The sequence below is a fragment of the Seriola lalandi genome, unplaced genomic scaffold (assembly GCF_002814215.2).
Source record: "Seriola lalandi dorsalis isolate HSWRI2012SDOR001 ecotype SW California unplaced genomic scaffold, Sedor1 jcf7180002054519, whole genome shotgun sequence".
Taxonomy (NCBI): Eukaryota; Metazoa; Chordata; class Actinopteri; order Carangiformes; family Carangidae; genus Seriola; species Seriola lalandi.
Genome location: NW_019525072.1, coordinates 2,332,693 through 2,345,650, shown reverse-complemented (window position 1 = coordinate 2,345,650; position 12,958 = coordinate 2,332,693). Strand labels below are relative to the sequence as shown.

Genomic DNA, 12,958 nt, shown 5'->3' with positions numbered 1-12,958 from the left:
ACCAACTAAACCAACATGTTGAGTCTTACTCATTAGAGCAGCCCTGTGCCATAGAAATTAATATACAACAATGTATAGAAAAATACCTGCGGCCACATACATGACTTGACTTGACCATTGTGTGGGAGCATGCTAGCATTAGCCCAAAGCACTGCTCTGTCTAACATGGCTGTAGCCTCCTCTGAGATGACTCAGCAAATCACAAGAATATCAAGTGAACGCCTGATCCCGGTTTTCATCAATTTTATGATCAACATGATTCCTCGACACGGACTATCAGAAAAATGTTGATTCCATTACCTTCAATATATATAAACTGTTGCTCCTTTTAATTAAATACTTATCTCAATCTTTTATTTAAGAATCTAACTTAGCTGCAGCTGCCTCTCCTGCATGAACACTGCATTGAAGAAGAGGGTAGCAGTATCAATACGCTCACAACATCTCTGGCTGCCAGGTTATTTCAGCAGGTGAGAGCTGCGAGTCTATTCTGAGTTCAACAAGGTGGTACAGAGAGGTGAGAAACACATTCCTCACACCACCACAGGTCAGCGTGTCAGTCTGGTAATGGTGCGGTGGAGCTGTAAAATGTTTCCAGAGATAGACTTTATCACTACGACGTGTTGGAACAGAGACCGTCTCCATCAAAGTGAGGCTGTGACTCAAAAGCAGCGCTCAGTGTGAAAATACTCAGATATTAAGTGCTGTGCATTAGTGATGCAGCAACACGCTGCCCACAGGTTCAGCTGTTTGGTTTCTTTGAAAATAAAAAAACAGGATAAATTTGGCTTTTTACCGTACCAGTCCCAGCAACAGGCCACTGGTTAGGTGGTTAGGTGAGGCGTGCACACTCATCGGCAGGCAACACATCCTCTGATCCTTCTGAGCAAAATGAGCCAGTGGGTTGTGTCATATTCTACTTAAAGCTGCTATAATCATTTTTATGATAACGACATTACATGACTATCAATGTGACAATGTGAACGGAGCTTCAAAGTGAGTTTCAGCTCATTATTTATTTGTCTGGATCATAACCTTACTGGTTTGATTAACTCAAAACTTGCTATTCAATGATTGGCCCAACAAAATCCAAACTATTAAACCCTTTTCCTTCATTAAACAGGCTGCAGCCTTCAACAACAACATGGAATTTCCATAACTTTTTACTGCATCAGCACAACCGCCACCGTGAGCAAAGAAAACCACAGTGACTTATATCTTCCTCGAACGGCGAAGTAGTGCATTTTAAAATTTGTGAGGCCTTTATTAAACAGTAAAAGGCAGGTTCTACTGGTGTAGCCGAGTACTACAGCGAATGACAGTTACACCGCATGTCCTCGTCCTCTGCATTGTCAGTTAATATATTTGATAATGGAGAAATATTTGATGTGAATGACTGTCTTCAAGATTGGTAACAAGAGCAAACAAGAGCAATGCTCAAGTCAGACCCTGGTCTCAAAAACACCAAACCATTAGACGAACACCAAGAATTACAGCAAGAAGTCGCCCGGATTAAAAGTTGCACTTCAGATGTAGTGGAAACTGTCACTGAATATCAAAAACACTAAATACAATGAAAATAAATAAATAAAAAATTTGGTCCAAAATGTGAATAAATGCGTATTTCTATCCACTAACCGGAGTTGGTTCAAACATCTGCTCTAGCTAACTCTCCAAACATCTGCCATTAAAACCACCAGAGGAAGAAATGGCTTAATTAAAAGTCAGTTAAACCAAAAATAGCTCACAGATGTCACTGATCAATTGGATTACTCATATAATCAGTTGTTGGTTTGACATCATCAGAGCTCTAATAAATTGTATTATATCCCTGATTTTTTCATGCAAACCATAATTCCTCATAATCTATTACAATTATTCATATCACATATTTTTATACTTAAACAGGTTTGGTTACACTAAAATAGAAAATATACAATATATCCATATTTAAAGCTAATAAGAGACAGGCAGATGCACGTAGCAGAAAAACACAGCTCCCAGTATTTTATGTCTTACAACATATTTTCTAATATCACAATCATAAGCTCACAAACCTGCTCATCTATCACCAAAAACAGACTGAGGAGAAATTTCCGTCAGTGTAACATCTTAAAACCTTGAAAAGAAAAGAAAAACAGCACAAGTTGTCAGATTTAGTTTGATTCAAATATAAGTTTAAAGATGTCTCTTGAAAAAAAAATCCACTGGAAACAAATATTATTACCAGATAAACTTATCAGATATTCCCACGAGTTCAGGAACAGAAAGATTTCAAGTTTGAGAATAAATGCCTTCAGATATTTGGTGATTTGCCAAAACGGCAAACATACACACAGACACACTACCTTCCTTCCAGCGAAAAACATTTTGTTCCTGTGTAGGAGCAGTAGCGACTGTGGATAAAAATTTCTGCACAAATAACAATTGTAAATCTTTTTGAGGGCTTTGCAAAGCAAACACTGATAAATGTTCAATGGAAATGTTTCCTGTCATTTCTAAATCTCTTTTTCAAGAAAAGACAGTTCAGTTTTATTGACCTTTATTAAATAACAATTATCTTTTTATTTCCTCAAATAATAGTAAGTGCAGACATGAAACCAAACTCTGACAATTTACTTAAAATCTTTCTTTTTAAACAATGAATGCCTGTTTCTCATCTGTCATGTCAGTCCAGTAATGATTCATGAAAACTGAAATACAAGACATCATACAAAAATGGATAATTAAAGCTACGCTAGGTGACTTCAGCTCCACATGGCAACGAGAGGTAACAAATATATTAAAAGGGCCAATTCATGCAAATCACAAAAACATATTTTCCAACTTCAGCTCCAGTTTCACTTCATCAAGTTATGTAATTATTCTTAGTTTGATTTGCTGAGGATCACCCACAGACTTGTTGAGAATTTTCAGGCAATTAAAACAGTTTTCCTGGGAGTAAAACCCAGTAAAATCTGAACACATAGATATAATACACATATTTTTTGATCCCGCTTGACTTATGCTTCCCGAGGATTTCATTGTCTCCGAAGTCAATTGCATATAGAAGGTGAAAAGAGCGTCTTAGAAAAAAGTCACTCGTTATAACTGCAGAACTTGCCTGAGAATCAGAACATTTTTACATTTTCTTTGTTATCAAAGTAATTCAGTGACAGTTTCCTGCACATCAATGGGTACATTGCAAACAGGAACTGCTAATAGCTGATTCATCATATTTTTAATGATGCTAATTTGCTAAAAGAAATGTGACCAAATACAAGCTAAAACAATGGGGCTCGAGTCGTAGCCTGCAGCATAAGTCACTGAAACCATAGCAACATTGTGCTTTCTGTTTATCTGTCAAAAAAACTGAAACCTGAGAAAAAAGTTTTTAAATTGTGGCTGGAGGGGAGAAGAAGATCTCAAAATCTCTGCAAATAAAACCAACAAGTCTGACACTAAGAATTGTTTCAATTATCGATTAAGATGTGGATTATTTTTACTGCAATTTTTAGTTTTGTCTGTAAAATGGCGAAAAAGCCTATTAAAATTCTCCAGAGCCCAAAAGCGACGTATTCATCTCATTTGTTTTGTCCGACCAACAGAACAAAACAAAAAAAAGAGGGAAAAGAAGCAAATCCTCACATTTGACAAGCTGGAATCAGTATTTTTGTTGAGCATTCTTGCTAGAAAAATTACTGAAACAAATATTCATTTAAGTCATTTTTTTCCTCAGCTCTAAAAGCTAAAACTATCTGAATTAGACTTGGGGTGAGTGATTTTTGTGATTTGGTTGAAGTGACCTTTTAACAGAACATTTTCTGAAATCCCTCTAACATGACATAAGAGAAAAATATACCAGCGCTGCCACAAAACACAGAACACTGATACTTGCATCTTTTGCTGTGTTGTTGCTGTTTGTCAGTTTTAAATTTCCACATCCTGTTAGCAGAGAAGCATCTAAACCTGACACCAGAAACAATTTCACTGAAATATGGTGAATGTACAGTTTGTGGTCTCACTTAGTGTGGATGGGAAATCTTCTTCTGCGGGCCCTACTTTGTGATTTAGACAGAAATTCAATATTTTTTATATATAAATCTTGCTTAGTGCAGCTTTATATTAAATTTAAATAATTGTATTAGAAAAGGAAGGACAAAGTCTACAAACAGACATAAACGGCTGAAAATTATAGGATAAAGTGCATCATAGCAAACATCAACTGTGCATGCATCTTGATGAAAATAAATTATGTTATGACTGAAGCACAACAGAAACAGTAATAGAAAAGTAGTAGAAAAACAGTAGAAAGAAAAGTGGCCTTATATAAAGATATTTTACTCTATACAACATATTAATAAAGCTAATTTAAACTCTAATATATTTATTTATGTTCAAATAATGAACTGTATTTGTGACGCGGCTAGTCCAAGTGTGGATCTTCAAGAGGAGGAATAAATACAAAGTTCCACACACACACACACACACACGCGCACACGCACGCGCACGCGCACGCGCACACACACACACACACACACACACACACACACACACACACACACACACACACCCCATCTTGGCTCAGTCCAATTGGTGTAACTGCCTGTGTTAAAGGCAACCCTACAAAAGAACAGAAATAGAACAAAACAAAGACACGTCTTATAAAAGTCCTACAGTGGCCCCTGGTTTAACTGTCTGTCATGACGAGTGAAATCTTACCAGAAGGTTTGTCCTTCTGCTCGAGCACACACATTAATTAGTGTTATAAAACAGCAGAGGTGAAGTCAGGCAGCTCACGTCGCACCCTGAGGAGATCTGTGGATCGTTCTGGGACAAACACAAATGACATAAAACATGAACATAAACTGATTTTATTCTTATCCTTCAGAAGTGCTCTAATTACAAACAATTAGAGCTGCAACTTTTTACAGTCAATTAATCTACTCATTATTTTCTCAATCAATCATTTATTTTGGTCTATAGAGACTCAGAAAAGAGTGAAAATGTGCATCAAAATATCCTAGAGCAGAAGTTCAAAACTAGTGTGGCCCCACCATGAATTCAAGTATTTATTTTATACATTATATACTTGAAAATGAAACAATTAATCAATTATCAAAATAGCTGCTGAGGAATGTTTTCCTAATCGATTAATCGACTGATTGATTGACAATCACCTGTCGTCAAGACAAATACACACCTCCAGTGCCCCCACGTCCTCTGCATCATCTCTTGTGTTGTCTGGTTACACTTGTGAATGGTTTGTTCTGTTGGACGCAAACACACATCAGTAATCGATAATAAACAATCAGTAATCAATAATACACAATAAAGAAAGTCACCAAAATATTTTTTTCAAAGTGGGTTTGCTTTGATGTTTTTCAGATAAATGCAGAATTAAGTAAACTGGTCTTCTGTTCAATATTAAACTAAACTTAAAGTGTTATTACATTTTGTACTGTCAGCGGTCCAGACCACATGTAGTAAACTCTTCACATGAGATACGATCCGGCTTTTCAAATGCAACTTTACGAGATAAGTTTTTCAGTGAGCTTCTTTAGGTTTGTAGTTAGTGCAAATTTAAAAGGCTGTTTTTACACAAATTACACATTTCTATGGCATCATATACTGTAATCTTTTATAAAACACAGGTCAAGAGGTCAGATTGAGGTCTCACATTGCACATATTTATTTGTATTATATTCATATTTTTTTTAATATATTTACACATTTTTATTGTAAATATTTGATTTTTTTTTTTTTAATTCATATCTGACCTGCAGTACTTGCTTTGTTTTACCTTTCTTTATATTTTTCTTCTTACTACGTTTATTGTTATGCATCAAAACACCAAATTGTTGTATATGAAAAATTACTTGGCAATAAACCTGATTCTGAGTTACTGGGTTTTATCTTAGGTCAGTGTATTATTCAGATTTACAGACATTAATTTAGCCTGAGAACACACACACACACACACACACACACACACACACACACACACACACACACACACACACACACACACACACACACACACACACACACAGAAAATCAACCTCAGACCAAAGTGGATTGGAAATTCACATAGTTTAGACTATATTGTTTCCTTTGTCCTTTTCTCATTTGACACTTCTGTGTTAAAAACAAAATTTATCATCATTTATGTTTTAAATGTGCTGCTGCTCCTCTCACTGTCATCTGTTTGTTTCCATGGGGCCCATCATCTCCATCCCTCACACAGTTAGTTTGTGTAGGATGGAGAATGAGGAAAAGTACAACAGCCTAAAAGCTACACTAGCGACCCCCAGAGGCCACGCAGCTCCTCTCACTTTGATTAAAGTCTTTTAAACCGACGAACAGACTTTTCAATGGCAGGATCAAACTCTCTGATCTTTTCTGTTTACCTTGTGCTCTGTACATCTCATTGAGAAGTTCTCTTCATTGAGGACGCAGCCTAAAAAAAACACACACACACTGAATGAGCTTCAAAGACTTTAGGTTCATCGTTTCATGCTGAGTGAGAATGACAGCCTTCAATTAACATGAAAACACATACACAAAAAAATAATCTCAAAGATTTGTCATTTCAGGCTGAGCGAGAATGACAGCCTTCCCACACACATAAGAAAAAGCACAAGTGACTCAAGCTCTCACCCCTGAAAGATCTGTCACTTTTAACACTTTTACAGTCAGAGTTGACACAGACAGGCAAAGGTTTTAGGAGCACAGAGCCAAGACATTAAAGAATCATGACAACAGAAGAACGTCTCTATTTATTTACACGAGGGGCAAATACTGTGAGTAAGGTAACAACAGTTTCCATTTCATCCCTATATTAACCATGACACACATCCGACAGTACCTGACTGGATGGCACATCTGTAGTGGTAGTTTCTGGGACAGCCCTTCTGGAAACAGCCCATTATTGCACCTGTTTGTTGGCATGCTGAACACGCCTGAGGAAGAGAAACACACAAGTGAGAAAAGAGACAAACATGGCATCTCTTCTTTATGGTTTTATTTTTAACAGTGCTGGGTCTGTGAAAGTATTTTTCATCTTGATATACACTCAGTTGCCAGTTTATTAGCAACACAGGGATAAAACCTAATACAACAGTCCATCAATAAATCCTCCGTCATGAAGGTTATAAAGTTCAGAGGTGCTGATTCAGCTGTATGATCACTCTGGAGAATGTGTTGGACGGCACTAGCTTTAGTTTGATGTACGTAATAAATTGGAAAGTGAGTGTATATTGATAATCAAATGTTTTATTCTACTAAGCAAAAAAAAGCAAAAATATTTTTCTGATGATTGATAAACCAAACAATTACTCAATTAATTGAATAAGAATAAAGATAATAAGATGAATCACTGATGAAAATAATAATTAGTTTGGAGGATTGGTTCACATTTGTTAAAGTCTGTGGCTGGGAAAAGATCTCCTCCTCATGTGATCAGGGATCATCTTGTGTAAAAATAAAGAGTCAAATCATGACAGTATCTTCTAAAGTTAAAACAGATTAACTTTAACAGTCATTTTTGGGTTTTGTACTGAAAACAAGACGTCTGAAGATGATCTGAGAAATTGTGGTTGTCAACAATTTATAGACTTAACAAACAAACAAACAAACAAACAAACAAACAAATAAATAAATAACTTCCCGATTAGTCAGTAGTGAAAATAATTGCTAGTTGCAGCTCTAATCCACTGAAGTCTCTTATTACCTTTGGCTGAACTTTCCTCCATCACTAAAGAGCACTGGCAGGGGTCTTTTCATGGCCAGTTTAGACAGGGGGAATGATTACAGCAAACATTAGTCTTACTAATATCACACTATCACTAAGAGTTTTCTTATTCAGGTGATAAATTCTCTGTAGGTTCATCACTCCAACAACTGCTTTCACATTGTTCATCGATACACTGTTATTATAAATATACTGATTATAGCTGCTTTTTAAATTGCACTTCTGTCCTGCTTGACTCATGGATGCATTTTCGAAAAGTTAAAGGTTTTTAATGTGAAGCAGCAGCTGTTGGGTCATTATCAGTAACTTAACACAGCTCTGATACAGCGCTCAGTGAGGCTGCTCTCTTTTACATAAGCAGACAGATAATTACTGACTGTGAATACAGTAGAACAACTAAAGATTACTTTCACTACCAATTAATCTGCAGATTATTTTCTCAATTCATTCATTAAATGTTATACGATTACCAAAACAGTTGCTGATTAATTTTCTGTCAATCAACTAATAAATTATGAACCAATTAATGAATCAATTAAACACTGCAACAACTGAATGGTTATTGCCAACCATAAATAACACCAACATTGAGTTTGATTTCATGAGAACGTAAAAAAAATAATGTTTTACTCAGAATCTACTTTGATATCAACAAAACACCAAATGTCCCTGTAATTATTATGACTTCACAAAAAGTAACAAAAAACAGTAACATTTAAAAATCACCAGGTCCTAATTCTGAATAAAAAGACTAGAGCTGGAATAATTAGCCGATTGATCAATGACTTGATTGACAGAAAACTTTTTTGATAATCAACTAATCGCTTTAGTCTTTTTTGAAAGCAGAAATCTGAATATGTTTTAGTTTTCGAACAGTTGGTTGGACATAACAAAACATTTGAAGACGTCACCTTTTACCATTTTAGTGACATAACAATTATTGGAAAAGATAATCTGTCGATTAATCAATCACAAAAGCCCCAAAAAAGTCACTGGTTTGTGTCACTCACTGTTTCCTGTGCGAGCCGAGCCGCCTCCTCCAACCCGTACAGCTTCCCTCTGACTAGGAAGACACCGGTGGACCAGATGCCGCAGTCCTCGTGGATCCAGCACTCATCCAGATGAAGAGGCACCTTTGGGAGAGAGTTGCTGTCTCCGTCTTGCAAACTTTTGACAGCGAAGCAGTCACGACCATCACAACCACCATCTGAGGAATTCACGGAATGGCTATTAGCGAGTCCGTGTAAGTTCTCTTCCTCTTTCTGCTCAGTCTTGCAGCTCTGGCAGTCCACAGACGGGCTGCCAGGGTAGTAAGGGCCATGAAGGTCCCCGAGGCCTGTGATGTTGGCCGTCTGACCGCACAGGCAGCACAGCAGCATAGCCTGACACCTGCTCTCCGAGCTGAGCCGACCCAGCTGGAAACAGGACGTACTGGGAACAAATCCAGACAGAGACCTGGCAGCTGGTTGCTGCTGTCCTCCTCTGCTGCTCCGCACTGTCACCTCCTCTTCTTTATAATTGACAACGGTGCACATCCTCTGCTCCACGTGAACAAAGGGACAAAAACTGTCAGACTTCTTGTCTTTTTTATCCCCTTTGATCTTTGCATATTTAAGCTTGATTTCTGGCTCTCTGGGAGAAAACAGAGCAGAAGGTCCCGTCTGAGTTCGCTTTTTACTCTTCCTTCTGGTGACCGTTTTTTTGTTTACTGATACACTCCTGCACGATGAGGCCTTTTGGTGCTGCTGTGGGGGGATTCTGTGTGTTTGTTTTTGTTTGGTTCGTCTTAACTTTTTCGTTTTTTGAATGGTGAGCGGCTTCTTTCGTTTGATGTTCTTTGCGTAAGAAGCTCTGTTATTAGGCTGCTGCTCACTCTGCACTGATTTCTTCTCTGTCCGATCGTCCACATCAGACTCCTCCGAAATACTGCTCACTCTCTCGGACACATTCGGCTGTGAGACCGGCTCGTCTGCCTCTGGGCTGGACAACCTCACCGCGTACTCCATCATGTCATCAGAATCACAACTTTCATTATAGATACCCACCGCATCATTTTTGACCTGTCTCCTCAAACTGTGGCGAGACACACTGCAGGTAAACTGAGGCATTTCAGAGACAGGTTTTCTGATTCTGGGACTACGTCGCACTTCTTTAGGTGGATCCTTTTCCGCCTCACTCTGAGGGGGAGTTTCTCTCAACAGACTCTTCTTACAAGGAACATTCTTCTTGTAAGGACAGGTGTGGCTTTTCTTCTTTTCATTAGTGACTGAAACTTCGATAACGTCGCTGTCATCGCTGGAAATGTCGACGGGAGATTCAGCCGGGTTGCCGTAAACAGCACTGAGGTCTGACAGGAGGACTACAGGCCTGGTGTGATGAACGGGAATGTCCACTGAGCTGTCTGAGGAGTCGTCTGAGTACGAGCTGTCAGGGCTGGGCGAGCTCAGCGGCTGAGGTAGGTGATAGCAACTTCTCCCCTCATCCAGCGAGGACACAGCCGGGGACAGAGGCTCCACGATGTGCCTCACGCTGTCTTGGATGAAAGAACTGCATATGAGCGGTTCCTTCGCTGAGGAAACAAGGAAAATAACATCAGAACCGCTGTCGCTCTCCTCTCCGCCGCTGCTTTCAGGAACCGGCCCGCCACTTTGGTCGGGCCCGTAGAAACCCGGATGCCACAGGTTGCTGTGAACTCCGTCGTGGTACAGATCCAGCCCCGGAGCTAGTGTTGAATTCATGTAGTTACCTAAAGTCTCAGGGCCCTGCTCCATGTCTCTGCAGTGGACAAGTGCTCCTGGCTGCGTGGAGAGAGAGTTGTAGGATGACGAGGCTCTGGATCTGTACGAGGAGGCGATGTCTGTGCTGCAGCTCGGCGGGCGTCGGTGGTACCACTCCGGCTTCTTTGCCAGGTCCATGGCTTCGGTGTGGCTGCGGGTCAGGGGATTGTAGCTCTTTGACAGGTCCATAGCCATGAGGGATGGATCCTGTGAGGACACCTCCATCACTGCAAAACAGAAATATTATATTTATTTCATTTCATGCCGTTTCTAAACTGTCCCTCAAAAGGCATAAAAGGAGAAGCTACAGCTGAAACATAATCTTTGCTATAGTTGCAACCATTAATCATTCAAGAAAATTTATCAGCAGTGATTTTGATCATCTATTAGTCGCTTCTCAAACAAAAGTAGACAAATATTCTGATTTCAGCTTCTTAAATGTGAAAATCTGCCACTATTCTATTTCATGCAGTGGGGTACATTTCCATTCACTCAATGGGAAAAGCCACAAAACTTAGTCAAGAAGTCAATGCATAGAAAATTTATATGGTAGCTAATTTGATAATGGAATCATTTTTTAAGCAAAAAATACAAAATATCCTGGTTTATGATTCTCAAATGTGAATTGAATGTGTGAATATCAAATGTTCTGGTTTCTGTGGTCCTCTGTGACAGTAAACTGAATGGCTTTGGGCTTTGGGCTCCAGAAGACGTCACGTTGGGCTTTAGGAAATACTTACATGACATTTTACAAACCAAACAACTAGTTGATAAATCAAGAACATAAATGACAGATTCATCAATGATGAAAATAATTAGTTAGTTGCAGCCCAATAGGAAAACATAAATACGCCTATTTGGCATATGGTTTTACTACTTTTACTGTGTTTTCATGAAATGTTACTGTAGCACCAGTATGTTGTGTAGCTGTAATATAAAGGAAAAAATAAACACAATGCAAGTATTGGATTGTATTTGTTTGACAGATACACAATATTAAATTATTCCAATCATTACTTCTAACTGAGCTCTGCGATTCCCTTCAAATGTTCAAGTCCAAACATCATAAATATCAAGTTTATGACAAAGAAAAGCATCAAATATCTGAAAAGCTGGAAACATTTTTGGCATTTTTGCTTAAAGAAAATTACAAAAATTATTATTAGATTAACCGAAATATCTGCTTGTTAATCAACTTTGTTAATTTAAGGACTAATTGTTGCAACCCTGAAATATATATACGGTGGTTATTGAAGGAAAATGTAAACCACACATAACACCAAAAATTAAGTTTTATCTCAAGACTTTGACAGAATTTTTTAATTGCTAAATGTGCCTGCATTCATATGTTTTCACAAAAAAATGATAATATTAACACTTAAACTAAATTGATTTGATTAAGAGCTGCCAGATTGACAGAAAACCATATATATAATTAATAATTTTTTCGAGCAGAAATGCCAAACATTTGCTGATTTATTGTCAAAATCAAAATCCTCTAATACATCTTCAAATACCTTTAACACAATGTAAAATCTACAAGAACATAATTTATTTTAAATTAACGCAAACAAAATCTGCTAATTCTCACAAACAAACTGGCAATTTTGGCAGAAAAAATTACCTTAAGATGAATTGATTATCATAATACCTGACGATTAATTTTCAGTCAATCAACTAATCGATTAGGTCTTCTTCAAACAGGTAGGCCCGTTCCGATAACCGTTCGTGAGTAATGTAAAAGGTAATACAAATAATAACACGCTGTTCTGTAAATGTAACTTACAGTAAGTGTATTTAAAAGTTAAACCTGCTGGTGAGTTTACCCCTTAGGTGGCAGCTGCTGGATGGTCGACCCCCGGGCTTTAGGATGTCACTTTCCCCCTGAAACAGCTCTGGTAACAGGGTTAGCTAACACACCTCTCCGGGCCCATCATCATCATCAGAACTGGATGTAAACAAAAGCAGCGACGGCCCGAGTTCATGCTAGCTGGTTAGCTAGCCCCAGTCCGGCTAAGCTAGATCCAAACGGAGACGACACTCGACGCGACGACCGGCGATAAACATGTTCGCTAACGCACGCAGGTAATTACAACCCCCCTGGCTACTGTTGGTATTTCAAAGTTGTCATCATGGACACCTTCTTCCTCCAGAGTCAAGTCACACTGAAACAACATGGATAGCACCGGAAGGGAATTTGTGCCTTCAAGGTAAAAGCTCGTCTTCTTCTTCTCTGCTGGTATGGAGATTCTAATTCTAGAATATAAGCCATTGGTAATAATAATAATAATGATAATAATAATAATAATAATAATAATAATAATAATAATAATAATAATAATGATGATGATGAAGTCGGTCCTCACTTTGTGACACGCCTTCAAGTGAGGGTTAAGACTTGGTTTTAGGGTTAGGGTTAGAATTAGGTTTAGATAGGGTTGAGGTGAGT

The 12,958-nt window shown here is 38.2% G+C and overlaps 1 protein-coding gene across 4 annotated transcripts; it reads right to left on the bottom strand.

The window, feature by feature from the left end:
• Positions 1-2,525: 2,525 nt before the first annotated feature.
• On the bottom strand, positions 2,526-12,673 carry LOC111660483 (uncharacterized). 4 transcript variants are annotated; one of them, XR_015437705.1, is made up of 7 exons: positions 12,336-12,673; positions 8,743-10,736; positions 6,848-6,941; positions 6,390-6,439; positions 5,183-5,249; positions 4,702-4,809; positions 2,526-4,602 (listed from the first exon to the last, which is right to left on the bottom strand). XR_015437705.1 is itself a non-coding variant. In XM_023413773.2 (7 exons), exons 2-6 carry the CDS (start codon positions 10,732-10,734, stop codon positions 5,208-5,210), a joined length of 2,001 nt encoding a protein of 666 aa, XP_023269541.1. In that variant the 5' UTR covers positions 10,735-10,736; positions 12,336-12,673; the 3' UTR covers positions 2,526-4,809; positions 5,183-5,207. The 4 variants fall into 4 exon arrangements, 3 of the variants coding, with proteins under 3 accessions (XP_023269541.1, XP_087032086.1, XP_023269540.1); XM_023413773.2 differs by having other exon boundaries at positions 2,526-4,809; positions 8,743-10,301; positions 10,479-10,736; XM_087175960.1 differs by having other exon boundaries at positions 2,526-4,809; positions 12,296-12,673.
• Between the last annotated feature and the right edge of the window lie 285 nt (positions 12,674-12,958).